We start from the raw sequence: 13,399 nt of genomic DNA on the forward strand, positions 1-13,399 counted from the left end.
TGATTTTTATGAACGTTTTTCTTGGAGAAGTCAGAAACCATGTCAGAGTTCCAGATGATCTTTCAGAACTAATTTTGTCTGGTTCAGCAGGGAAGGGTCAGAACTTTCTGGTCTCAGAGGAATATGGACCAATCAGCGGCTTAGTCTGGAGATTGGGGGCGGAGTCTGTGTGCAGCAGCTGTCTACCGGTCTGGGTCCAGATCCCGGTCTGGGTCTAGATCCAAGCCTGGGTCCGGATCCCGGCCTGGGTCTAGATCCAAGCCTGGGTCCGGATCCCGGCCTGGGTCTAGATCCAAGCCTGGGTCCAGATCCCGGCCTGGGTCCGGATCCTGGCCTGGGTCCGGATCCCGGCCTGGGTCCGGATCCCGGCCTGGGTCCGGATCCCGGCCTGGGTCTGGATCTTGGCCTGGGTCTGGATCCCGGCCTGGGTCTGGATCTTGGCCTGGGTCCGGATCCCGGCCTGGGTCTGGATCTTGGCCTGGGTCCGGATCCCGGCCTGGGTCTAGATCCAAGCCTGGGTCCGGATCCCGGCCTGGGTCTAGATCCAAGCCTGGGTCCGGATCCCGGCCTGGGTCCGGATCCCGGCCTGGGTCTGGATCTTGGCCTGGGTCTGGATCCCGGCCTGGGTCCGGATCCCGGCCTGGGTCCGGATCCCGGCCTGGGTCTAGATCCCGGTCTGGGTCCAGATCCCGGCCTGGGTCCAGATCCCGGCCTGGGTCCAGATCCCAGTCTGGGTCCAGATCCCAGTCTGGGTCCAGGGGGGGGAAAACCCTGAAACAAGCATCATCATCATCCTCACCTCATCTTCGTCCTCGCTGTCGGTGCTTCCTGACGTCTCGTCGTCCTCGTCTGAGTCCGATGAGCCGCTTTTCTCGTCCTCCTCATCCGAGTCAGAAACGTCCTGCTGGGAGACAGACAGATGGACATTTTTACAGCAAGCGGCCGGATGGATGGTGGCCGGGGTTTGACGTTGCCATGGTTACCTTGGCGCGGTACGCCATGGAGCGTTTTCCGACGCTGACGGTGGGAACGGAGGCCCTGGATCCGCCCACCTTGGCTTTCGCCGTCACTCGGACTTTGGCCACTGGGCTGCTGCGGACTTTGGCTGAGCTGCGGCGTTTCTGGAAAGGAACGACAGACACGTTGACCACTGACCCGGGACCCCCCAGGAACCAGGTCTGGACCCGGACGGACTCACCGAGGAGGAGAACTCCTTGTAGGCGGCTCGGGCCTGCGGCGACAGGGCCTGAGGAAGAGGAGGGAGAACCATCAACGGAGCACTTGACAGCAGAGCAGTGGTTGCCATGGCAACGGGTCTTACCTTGACCCAGGCCTCCAGCTCGGCCTTGTACTCCACCTGCTGCTCCTCCACCAGCTTCTTGTACTTGTCCTTCTGACTCTGGCTGAGCTTCTGCCAGCGCTTCCCGATCTCCACCATCCGCTCCTTCAGGCTGAAGTGGTTCAGCTCCCCGTTGGTCAGGAGCTCCTGGGAGAACATCTGGTAGCCACTCCTACAGGAGCAGGAGGAGGAGGAGGTCACACCTTCATCTGGTCATACGTTCCACTCATTCATCTGTTCAGGAAAACTCACACGGGAGGTTTCTTCGGTTCGCCATCAAACTTTGGCTTCCTCTGAGCCGACAGCGGCGTCCTCATGTCCAGGAGCTCCCTCTGCAGGGGGAGGAGTCACAGGTCAGTGGGAGGAGCCACACGTCAGGGGCGGAGTTACAGGCCTGTGGGAGGAGCCACGCTTCAGGGGAGGAGCCACATGTCAGGGGCGGGGTCACAACTCAGTGGGAGGGGCTATTTGTCAGGGGAGGAGTCACAGGTCAGTGGGAGGAGCCAAATGTCAGGGGCGGGGTCGAATGTCAGTGGGAGGTTCTACGCTTCGTGGGAGGAGCCACACTTCAGGGGCGGGTCACAGGTTGGTGGGAGGAGCCACGCATCAGAGGAGGAGCCCCATGTCAGGGACGGGGTCACAACTCAGTGGGATGAGTCATATGTCAATGGGAGGGGCTATTTGTCAGGGGAGGAGTCACAGGTCAGTGGGAGGGGCCAAATGTCAGGGGCGGGGTCGAATGTCAGTGGGAGGTTCTACGCTTCATGGGAGGAGCCACACTTCAGGGGAGGGTCACAGGTTGGTGGGAGGAGCCACGCATCAGAGGAGGAGCCCCATGTCAGGGACGGGGTCACAACTCAGTGGGATGAGTCATATGTCAATGGGAGGGGCTATTTGTCAGGGGAGGAGTCACAGGTCAGTGGGAGGTGCTACACTTAGTGGGAGGAGCCACACATCAGGGGCGGGTCACAGGTCGGTGGGAGGAGCCACGTATCAGAGGAGGAGCCCCAGAGGTCAGAGTTCAGGAGGAGGGATAAGGCGTAATGGGGGAGGAGTCACGGAGTGATCTACTGGTCTACCTGGACCTCCATCCCAACCTCTCTGAAAAGTGAGTGTGTTATTGATTGACAGATGATGGGTGGGGTCTGTGTGGGGGGCGTGGCTCACTGACCACAGGTCGGTACTGAACCTCGTAACGCTTCTGGTCCTCTGCTGCCTTCTTGATCCAGGGGATCTTCTCCTTCTTCTCCATGGACTTCCAGGCTGCCTCCATCGCCGCCTGCGCCTTCCTGCGGTCGCTCTGCGGGTCACATGACCAGAACTGGATCAGCCAGGAAACCAACTGGACCGCTTGCCAGCCGATGTTTCAGGCTTACTCTGTATTTAGCCAGATATTCTCCCATCACGTTGTGCTGCCACATCTCTTCTGCCGTCTTTGGCGTTTCTGGAAGCTTCGCCGTCTTCTTGCCATCCCGCTTCTGCAATCCGGCAGGAACCCAGGCTTCAGACTCCGCCTCCCGGCAGCGGTCCTGACATCACAACAAACCGCAGACTAATCAGGACCACCTGGACCAGAAACACCTGACCCTGGAGGTCCAACTTCCTGCTTTATCTGGATCCACATTAGACAGGAAGACCCAGTCAGCTAACTGGTCAGCTGACCAATCAGGTTAGGGAGATCAATCATTTGACCAGTTATGTGACAGATCAGCTGACCAGCGGGACGAGGCCTACGACAGTGGACACAGAAGCAGAGACGGGAGGATGGACAGGGCGACGGAGAACCAGGGCGACAGACCTTTACAGACGGAGACTTGGCTCTGTGAGGGCTGGCGGTCACACCTAGTTTGGCCCCGCCCATCTTCTCCTCTGACAGGACGCGGTCTCGTTCCTCCTCAGGAAGACTCTGGAAGCAGACCAACCAGCACGTTAGGTTAGGGTTTCATCTCTGGATGTGTCTGCTTCTGGTTCTGGTCTCACCTCCAGGAAGCGCTGCAGGTCCAGATCGTACTGCTTCTTTTTCTGGAGCGACACAGAACAGTGAGAGCGCGGACTTCCCTGAGAACACGCATCGTAGCGTGTTCCGCTACTCACCTGCTCGCAGCGCTTCTGGAACATGTCCTTTTCTTTCTGCGTCATCATCTTCCACTGTTTGCTGCAGAGAACCATCCGCTCCGTACTCGGGACGTCTTTCATGTTGACCATCAGCTCCGCACAGTACAGGGAATATCCGTTGCTGTGGAAACGCAACTCAAGTCTGATAGCGTGTTCTGGTAGTATGTTCTAGTAGCGTGTTCTGGTAGTATGTTCTAGTAGCGTGTTCTGGTAGTATGTTCTAGTAGCGTGTTCTGGTAGTATGTTCTAGTAGCGTGTTCTGGTAGTATGTTCTAGTAGCGTGTTCTGGTAGTATGTTCTAGTAGCATGTTCTGGTAGTATGTTCTAGTAGCGTGTTCTGGTAGTATGTTCTAGTAGCGTGTTCTGGTAGCATGTTCTGGTAGGAATGAGTGGTTTTTTTTTTGCCATTCTAGATTGCGCCGTCTGATGGCAGCAGATTTTAGTAGCTCTGACTTGCTATCTTGATTTTTTTTTAAAGTACAAAGTCTTCTCACATAGATATGACCTCAAATGAGGTCTTTTTTCCTGAGGATTTCATGCCGGTTCGGAGGGTGTGCTGCAAGGAAGATTTTTCTGCATATTTTTGCTCTTTCAAGGCTTGTTATGATGAGTCTCCATGGCAACAAAAGACTTCTTTACAATCGGGGTCAACTGATTAATCTCTCCCAAATCAGGATTATCAGCGAAACAACACATTAAATCCTGATGGAGTTGAAAAGAAAGAGAAGAGGATGCAGAGCGGGAGTGAGACAGAGGAGAAAGCGATGGAGATTTAAACCATTTCTCCCGACCGTCGTCATGGGTAATGTGAGATCGCTAGCTAACAAAACGGACGAGCACGAGATGCTAACAAGGTCTCAGAAAGAATACAGAGAGTGCAGTATTATGTGCTTCACCGAGACATGGCTGCATGAACACATCCCTGACTGTAATGTGTCTGTACCGGGCTTTAAAACGGTCCGTGCAGACCGCAGTAGACAACACAGCGGAAAGCTAAAGGGTGGTGGAGTTGCAGTGCTGGTTAACCAGCGTTGGTGTCATCCTGGACATGTTACTGTCAAGGAGAAGATATGCACAAGGGACATGGAACTGTTAGCTGTGAGCTTCCGTTCATATTATTTACCCAGAGAGTTTACCTGTGTTATTCTGGTAGCGGTTTATATAATACCTGGTACCGCACCAGACACAGCCTGTGACGTCATCAGCTCCGTCGTTGCTCGGCTACAAACACAGCATCCAAACTCATTCATGGTGATCTCCGGAGACTTCAACAACGTCTCCCTCTCTGCAACTCTACCAACATTCCAGCAGTTTGTCAGCTGCTCCACCAGAGAAAATAAGATGTTGGACTTATTTCATGCAAATATGAAAAATGGATCCAGTTGTTCTGCCCTGCCTCCTTTAGGAAGATCTGACCATAATCTGGTTCTTCTCACCTCCACCTACAAGCCCATCGTTCAGCAGCAACCAGTCATCACAAAGACTATCAAAGTCTGGTCTGCTGAAGCTGAAGATGCTCTTAGAGGAGGCTTTGAGGCTACAGACTGGAACGTCCTCTGTGAACCTCATGGAGACGACATCAACGCCATGACTGAGTGTGTGACAGATTACATAAACTTCTGTGTGGACAGCATCGTCCCAACAAGAACAGTGAGGTGCTTCCCCAATAACAAACCCTGGATCACCAGTGACCTGAAAAAGCTGCTGAACATCAAAAAGAAAGCCTTCAGGGATGGAGACAGGGAGTTATTGATGGCAACACAAAAACAACTTAAAACACAAACTAAGAAGTGCAAGGAGGACTACAGGAAGAAGTTAGAAAGTCAGCTCCAGCAGAATAACCTGAGGGATGTGTGGTCTGGAATGAAGAAGATCACCGGCTTCAAGTTAAAGGGGGACCAGCCTGATGGAGGTCTGGACAGAGCTAATGAGCTGAACATATTCTTCACCAGGTTCAGTTCACCCCCTACCTCCAGCCCAACAGACCACACACCCTCCATAAGCCCACTGCTTTCCTGTCACGCCTCCAATCTGTCACCCTGCAGCTCAGTCATGGACCAGAACACAGCTTCATCTCCCTCCACATCAGGACATCCTGAGACCTCCACCTTGTTTGTCTCCTGCAATCAGGTTAAGAAGCAACTTGAGAAACTGAACCAGAACAAGGCTGCAGGTCCAGATGGTGTCAGTCCCAGAGTTCTCAAGACCTGCTCAGAACAACTATGTCCGATTCTCCAGCACCTTTTCAACACCAGTCTGAGACTAAATAGAGTCCCGGTGCTGTGGAAAACCTCCTGCCTTGTTCCAGTGCCTAAAAAAACACAACCAGCTGAACCAAGTGACTACAGACCAGTTGTCCTGACATCTCACATCATGAAAGTCCTGGAGAGACTCTTACTGGCTCACCTCAACAAGCAAGTAAACACCTTTCAGGACCCATTCCAGTTTGCATATCGTAATGGACTTGGGGTTGAAGATGCCATCATATACCTGCTCCAGAGAGCACACTCTCATCTGGACCATTCAGGCAGCACTCTGAGGGTCATGTTCTTTCATTTCTCAGTGCTTTTAATACCATTCAGCCTGCTTTGTTATGTGAGAAGCTCCATAAATTCCAGGTGGAAACCTCCACAACCACCTGGATCTATGACTACCTCACAAACAGACCCCAGTTTGTGAGACTGAAAGGTTGTGTCTGAGATGGAGGTCAGCAGCACTGGTGCACCACAAGGAACTGTACTCTCACCATTCCTCTTCACTCTGTACACCTCAGACTTCCAGTACAACTCTGAGTCCTGTCATCTGCAGAAATACTCTGATGACTCTGCAGTTGTGGGGTGTATCAGGGATGGACAAGAAGCAGAGTACAGAGAACTGGTCAGTCAGTTTGTTAAATGGTGCGGTGACAATCATCTCATATTAAATAGCAGCAAAACAAAAGAGATGATTGTTGACTTCAGGAGGAAGAAGAATAAACAAAGCACTGTTTCCATCCTGGGAGAGGAGGTGGAGGTGGTGGAGGAATACAAGTATCTTGGAGTTCAGCTGGACAACAAACTGGACTGGAAATGCAACACTGACTACATCTACAAGAAAGGTCAGAGCAGACTGTACTTCTTAAGGAAGCTGAGATGGTTTAACGTCTGCACCAAGATGTTGCATATCTTCTATAAGTCTGTTGTGGAGAGTGCAGTCAGCTTTGCAGCATCTGCTGGGGTAGTAGCATCAGAACCAGAGACTTGAAGAGAATCAACAAACTGATCCAGAAAGCTGCTTCTGTGCTTGGAGTAACTCTGGAGCCGCTGGAGCTGATTGTCCAAAGAAGAATGCTGCACAAGCTGGTGAAGATGATGGAGGATTCTTCACACCCTCTCCACAACACAGTGATGAAACAACAAAGTGTGTTCAGTGAGAGGCTTCTTCAGGTCCGATGTAAGACTGAAAGATACAGAAGATCATTCCTGCCAGCAGCCATCAGCCTCCGGAACAAGACCTCCTCTAGTTATTATTATTATATACTACAATATTTCCCTTTGGGGATTAATAAAGTATTTTTCATTTCATTCATTTACTTTTTCCTGTGCCTGCTACTTCACACATGTTGGATCCAGGATCAGACCTAGAACCTGACCATCAACCAGACAATCCAGAACATCTCTGGTTGATAAATCAGCTGTGACATCACAGATGATGTCAGCGGGGGTGCATGTCCATAGAACATGATGGCGAACAGGTTTTGAGTTTTAGGGATGTAGATAAATCAGTTACAAACCCAGGAAGTTTAACTAGTTAATTTCTGTGCCATTAACCCATTAATGTCTCGTGTGCAGATTATTTTACGTTTCCAGGTGACCTGCTGACCCCTGGTCTACATTAAGTCCATTTTAGCAGAAGACTAGTTATGTTCTGGTTCTGTGGTGGAAACTCACGGTGGAGGTTTAGTCGGCCTCCCATCAAACTTGTCCTTCAGCTGTCTCTCAGCCTTGGTGAGGACGGAGCGGATATGATCGTCGGAGTTGACGTCTGGATGAGCTTCATGGTACGCCCTCATACTGTCCTACAACACAGAGTCCAATAGTCAAAGCCTGGACGCTTATCTGAAAACAGCAGCTTCGCCTCCAAAGAAGTCTTCACAAGATTTTTCATGATGGTGGAGGGACACGTAGAGCACAAAGACAGATTGGATCAGATCTGGTACCTCATAGTCTTTCTGCAGCTCCAGGGCCTTGCTGATCCACTTGAGTCTCCTCTTGTCAGACAGCTGGGACCACTGTCTTCTCAGAACCTCCTTCAGCTCCTTCTGACTCACCTGCAGACAGACGGGGTTTGCTTTTTGTTCAGACTCGTGTAACAGTTTGTTTACTCAGTGTTGCTTTATGTCCTGCATCTTCGTACCTCTGGGTGCAGCTTCATGTACGTCTTCTTCTCATGGTTGTACCACAGCTGTTGAGGGGTTTTGGGTTTTTCTGGCAGGTCTGACTTCTTCCTCTCCTCTATCAGCTCCGGATGCTCCTCCCTGCACCAGAGCCAACGTTAACTCTGCAACTCCGTCCCAACCTAATTCCACACAAGCCTGACGGGGTCGGTCGTTACCGGGTAACAGTCTGACTGGGTCGGCCGTTACCGGGTAACAGCATGAAGGGGTCGGTCGTTACCGGGTAACAGCCTGACGGAGTCGGCCGTTACCGGGTAACAGCATGAAGGGGTCGGTCGTTACCGGGTAACAGCCTGATGGGGTCGTTACTGGGTAATAGTCTGACGGGGTCGTTACCGGGTAACAGTCTGACGGGGTCGGTCGTTACCGGGTAACAGTCTGACGGGGTCGGTCGTTACCGGGTAACAGTCTGACGGGGTCGGTCGTTACCGGGTAACAGCCTGAAGGGGTCGTTACCGGGTAACAGTCTGACGGGGTCGGTCGTTACCGGGTAACAGTCTGACGGGGTCGTTACCGGGTAACAGTCTGACGGGGTCGTTACCGGGTAACAGTCTGACGGGGTCGTTACCGGGTAACAGTCTGACGGGGTCGGTCGTTACCGGGTAACAGTCTGACGGGGTCGGTCGTTACCGGGTAACAGTCTGACGGGGTCGGTCGTTACCGGGTAACAGTCTGACGGGGTCGGTCGTTACCGGGTCACAGCCTGACGGGGTCGGTCGTTACCGGGTCACAGCCTGACGGGGTCGGTCGTTACCGGGTCACAGCCTGAAGGGGTCGTTACTGGGTAACAGCCTGACGGGATCGTTACTGGGTAACAGTCTGACGGGGTCGGTCGTTACCGGGTAACAGTCTGACGGGGTCGGTCGTTACCGGGTAACAGTCTGACGGGGTCGGTCGTTACCGGGTAACAGTCTGACGGGGTCGGTCGTTACCGGGTAACAGTCTGACGGGGTCGTTACCGGGTAACAGTCTGACGGGGTCGGTCGTTACTGGGTAACAGCCTGATGGGGTCGTTACTGGGTAACAGTCTGACGGGATCGTTACTGGGTAACAGCCTGACGGGGTCGTTACTGGGTAACAGCCTGACGGGGTCGTTACTGGGTAACAGTCTGACGGGATCGTTACTGGGTAACAGTCTGACGGGGTCGTTACCGGGTAACAGTCTGACGGGGTCGGTCGTTACCGGGTAACAGTCTGACGGGGTCGGTCGTTACCGGGTAACAGTCTGACGGGGTCGTTACCGGGTAACAGTCTGACGGGGTCGTTACCGGGTAACAGTCTGACGGGGTCGGTCGTTACTGGGTAACAGCCTGATGGGGTCGTTACTGGGTAACAGTCTGACGGGGTCGGTCGTTACCGGGTAACAGTCTGACGGGGTCGTTACCAGGTAATAGTCTGACGGGGTCGTTACCGGGTAACAGTCTGACGGGGTCGGTCGTTACCGGGTAACAGTCTGACGGGGTCGTTACCGGGTAACAGTCTGACGGGGTCGGTCGTTACCGGGTAACAGCCTGAAGGGGTCGTTACCGGGTAACAGCCTGACGGGGTCGTTACCGGGTAACAGTCTGACGGGATCGTTACCGGGTAACAGCCTGACGGGGTCGGTCGTTACCGGGTAACAGCCTGACGGGGTCGGTCGTTACCGGGTAACAGCCTGACGGGGTCGGTCGTTACCGGGTAACAGTCTGACGGGGTCGGTCGTTACCGGGTAACAGTCTGACGGGGTCGGTCGTTACCGGGTAACAGTCTGACGGGGTCGGTCGTTACCGGGTAACAGCCTGACGGGGTCGGTCGTTACCGGGTAACAGCCTGACGGGGTCGGTCGTTACCGGGTAACAGCCTGACGGGGTCGGTCGTTACCGGGTAACAGCCTGACGGGGTCGGTCGTTACCGGGTAACAGCCTGACGGGGTCGGTCGTTACCGGGTAACAGCCTGACGGGGTCGGTCGTTACCGGGTAACAGCCTGACGGGGTCGGTCGTTACCGGGTAACAGCCTGACGGGGTCGGTCGTTACCGGGTAACAGTCTGACGGGGTCGGTCGTTACCGGGTAACAGTCTGACGGGGTCGTTACCGGGTAACAGTCTGACGGGGTCGGTCGTTACCGGGTAACAGTCTGACGGGGTCGTTACCGGGTAACAGTCTGACGGGGTCGGTCGTTACTGGGTAACAGCCTGATGGGGTCGTTACTGGGTAACAGTCTGACGGGATCGTTACTGGGTAACAGCCTGACGGGGTCGTTACTGGGTAACAGCCTGATGGGGTCGTTACTGGGTAACAGTCTGACGGGATCGTTACTGGGTAACAGTCTGACGGGGTCGTTACCGGGTAACAGTCTGACGGGGTCGGTCGTTACCGGGTAACAGTCTGACGGGGTCGGTCGTTACCGGGTAACAGTCTGACGGGGTCATTACCGGGTAACAGTCTGACGGGGTCGTTACCGGGTAACAGTCTGACGGGGTCGGTCGTTACCGGGTAACAGTCTGACGGGGTCGGTCGTTACTGGGTAACAGCCTGATGGGGTCGTTACTGGGTAACAGTCTGACGGGATCGTTACCAGGTAATAGTCTGACGGGGTCGGTCGTTACCGGGTAACAGTCTGACGGGGTCGTTACCAGGTAATAGTCTGACGGGGTCGTTACCGGGTAACAGTCTGACGGGGTCGGTCGTTACCGGGTAACAGTCTGACGGGGTCGTTACCGGGTAACAGTCTGACGGGGTCGGTCGTTACCGGGTAACAGCCTGAAGGGGTCGTTACCGGGTAACAGCCTGACGGGGTTGTTACCGGGTAACAGTCTGACGGGATCGTTACTGGGTAACAGCCTGACGGGGTCGGTCGTTACCGGGTAACAGCCTGACGGGGTCGGTCGTTACCGGGTAACAGCCTGACGGGGTCGGTCGTTACCGGGTAACAGCCTGACGGGGTCGGTCGTTACCGGGTAACAGCCTGACGGGGTCGGTCGTTACCGGGTAACAGCCTGACGGGGTCGGTCGTTACCGGGTAACAGCCTGACGGGGTCGGTCGTTACCGGGTAACAGCCTGACGGGGTCGGTCGTTACCGGGTAACAGTCTGACGGGGTCGGTCGTTACCGGGTAACAGTCTGACGGGGTCGTTCGTTACCGGGTAACAGTCTGACGGGGTCGGTCGTTACCGGGTAACAGTCTGACGGGGTCGGTCGTTACCGGGTAACAGTCTGACGGGGTCGGTCGTTACCGGGTAACAGTCTGACGGGGTCGGTCGTTACCGGGTAACAGTCTGACGGGGTCGGTCGTTACCGGGTAACAGTCTGACGGGGTCGTTACCGGGTAACAGTCTGACGGGGTCGGTCGTTACCGGGTAACAGTCTGACGGGGTCGGTCGTTACCGGGTAACAGTCTGACGGGGTCGGTCGTTACCGGGTAACAGCCTGACGGGGTCGGTCGTTACCGGGTCACAGCCTGAAGGGGTCGTTACTGGGTAACAGCCTGATGGGGTCGTTACTGGGTAACAGTCTGACGGGATCGTTACTGGGTAACAGTCTGACGGGATCGTTACTGGGTAACAGTCTGACGGGGTCGGTCGTTACCGGGTAACAGTCTGACGGGGTCGGTCGTTACCGGGTAACAGTCTGACGGGGTCGTTACCGGGTAACAGTCTGACGGGGTCGGTCGTTACCGGGTAACAGCCTGAAGGGGTCGTTACCGGGTAACAGCCTGAAGGGGTCGTTACCGGGTAACAGCCTGACGGGGTCGTTACCGGGTAACAGTCTGACGGGATCGTTACTGGGTAACAGCCTGACGGGGTCGGTCGTTACCGGGTAACAGCCTGACGGGGTCGGTCGTTACCGGGTAACAGCCTGACGGGGTCGGTCGTTACCGGGTAACAGCCTGACGGGGTCGGTCGTTACCGGGTAACAGCCTGACGGGGTCGGTCGTTACCGGGTAACAGCCTGACGGGGTCGGTCGTTACCGGGTAACAGTCTGACGGGGTCGGTCGTTACCGGGTAACAGCCTGACGGGGTCGGTCGTTACCGGGTAACAGCCTGACGGGGTCGGTCGTTACCGGGTAACAGCCTGACGGGGTCGGTCGTTACCGGGTAACAGCCTGACGGGGTCGGTCGTTACCGGGTAACAGCCTGACGGGGTCGGTCGTTACCGGGTAACAGCCTGACGGGGTCGGTCGTTACCGGGTAACAGCCTGACGGGGTCGGTCGTTACCGGGTAACAGCCTGACGGGGTCGGTCGTTACCGGGTAACAGTCTGACGGGGTCGTTCGTTACCGGGTAACAGTCTGACGGGGTCGGTCGTTACCGGGTAACAGTCTGACGGGGTCGGTCGTTACCGGGTAACAGTCTGACGGGGTCGGTCGTTACCGGGTAACAGTCTGACGGGGTCGGTCGTTACCGGGTAACAGTCTGACGGGGTCGGTCGTTACCGGGTAACAGTCTGACGGGGTCGTTACCGGGTAACAGTCTGACGGGGTCGGTCGTTACCGGGTAACAGTCTGACGGGGTCGGTCGTTACCGGGTAACAGTCTGACGGGGTCGGTCGTTACCGGGTAACAGCCTGACGGGGTCGGTCGTTACCGGGTCACAGCCTGAAGGGGTCGTTACTGGGTAACAGCCTGATGGGGTCGTTACTGGGTAACAGTCTGACGGGATCGTTACTGGGTAACAGTCTGACGGGATCGTTACTGGGTAACAGTCTGACGGGGTCGGTCGTTACCGGGTAACAGTCTGACGGGGTCGGTCGTTACCGGGTAACAGTCTGACGGGGTCGTTACCGGGTAACAGTCTGACGGGGTCGTTACCGGGTAACAGTCTGACGGGGTCGTTACCGGGTAACAGTCTGACGGGGTCGGTCGTTACTGGGTAACAGCCTGATGGGGTCGTTACTGGGTAACAGTCTGACGGGATCGTTACCAGGTAATAGTCTGACGGGGTCGGTCGTTACCGGGTAACAGTCTGACGGGGTCGTTACCAGGTAATAGTCTGACGGGGTCGTTACCGGGTAACAGTCTGACGGGGTCGGTCGTTACCGGGTAACAGTCTGACGGGGTCGTTACCGGGTAACAGTCTGACGGGGTCGGTCGTTACCGGGTAACAGCCTGAAGGGGTCGTTACTGGGTAACAGCCTGATGGGGTCGTTACCGGGTAACAGCCTGACGGGGTCGGTCGTTACCGGGTAACAGCCTGACGGGGTCGGTCGTTACCGGGTAACAGCCTGACGGGGTCGGTCGTTACCGGGTAACAGCCTGACGGGGTCGGTCGTTATCGGGTAACAGACTGACTGTCTCAAGAACTGTCTTCAATCGTATCTAAGATATGAAAACAACATTGTTTTCTTCTCGGGGCCTCGAGAACAAGGAACAAGTCAATGGATTTGTCAGTCATTACCAGGTTATTAACTTATTACAGGTAAGTGCTTGTTGTCAGAACCTAAACCTACTTAAAACGGGTCATGTTCTTCTCAAACTCCTCTTTCTCTCGCTGGAACTCTGTGATGTATTTTTGCTGCAGGAAAAGAAACGG

At 54.9% G+C, this 13,399-nt stretch overlaps 1 protein-coding gene across 4 annotated transcripts in view; it reads right to left on the bottom strand.

Moving 5' to 3' along the window:
* The window catches only part of ubtfl (upstream binding transcription factor, like), a 54,022-nt gene that overhangs the window by 1,825 nt on the left and 38,798 nt on the right, over nucleotides 1-13,399 (bottom strand). Inside the window, exons 6-19 of one of the 4 annotated variants that reach the window (XM_079243608.1) lie at nucleotides 13,317-13,381; nucleotides 7,850-7,970; nucleotides 7,653-7,763; nucleotides 7,384-7,511; nucleotides 3,434-3,575; nucleotides 3,320-3,361; nucleotides 3,138-3,245; nucleotides 2,716-2,868; nucleotides 2,529-2,639; nucleotides 1,592-1,671; nucleotides 1,322-1,511; nucleotides 1,199-1,246; nucleotides 984-1,121; nucleotides 800-904 (exon numbers count right to left, since the gene is read on the bottom strand). In XM_079243608.1, coding sequence (XP_079099734.1) covers nucleotides 800-904; nucleotides 984-1,121; nucleotides 1,199-1,246; nucleotides 1,322-1,511; nucleotides 1,592-1,671; nucleotides 2,529-2,639; nucleotides 2,716-2,868; nucleotides 3,138-3,245; nucleotides 3,320-3,361; nucleotides 3,434-3,575; nucleotides 7,384-7,511; nucleotides 7,653-7,763; nucleotides 7,850-7,970; nucleotides 13,317-13,381 — 1,542 coding nt within the window. Of the gene's footprint in view, nucleotides 1-799; nucleotides 905-983; nucleotides 1,122-1,198; nucleotides 1,512-1,591; nucleotides 1,672-2,510; nucleotides 2,640-2,715; nucleotides 2,869-3,137; nucleotides 3,246-3,319; nucleotides 3,362-3,433; nucleotides 3,576-7,383; nucleotides 7,512-7,652; nucleotides 7,764-7,849; nucleotides 7,971-13,316; nucleotides 13,382-13,399 lie in introns of all 4 variants that reach the window. The other 3 variants (XM_079243607.1, XM_079243606.1, XM_079243605.1) reach the window with 3 other exon arrangements.

Source organism: Telmatherina bonti (assembly GCF_933228915.1).
Source record: "Telmatherina bonti genome assembly, chromosome: 7".
Classification (NCBI taxonomy): Eukaryota; Metazoa; Chordata; class Actinopteri; order Atheriniformes; family Telmatherinidae; genus Telmatherina; species Telmatherina bonti.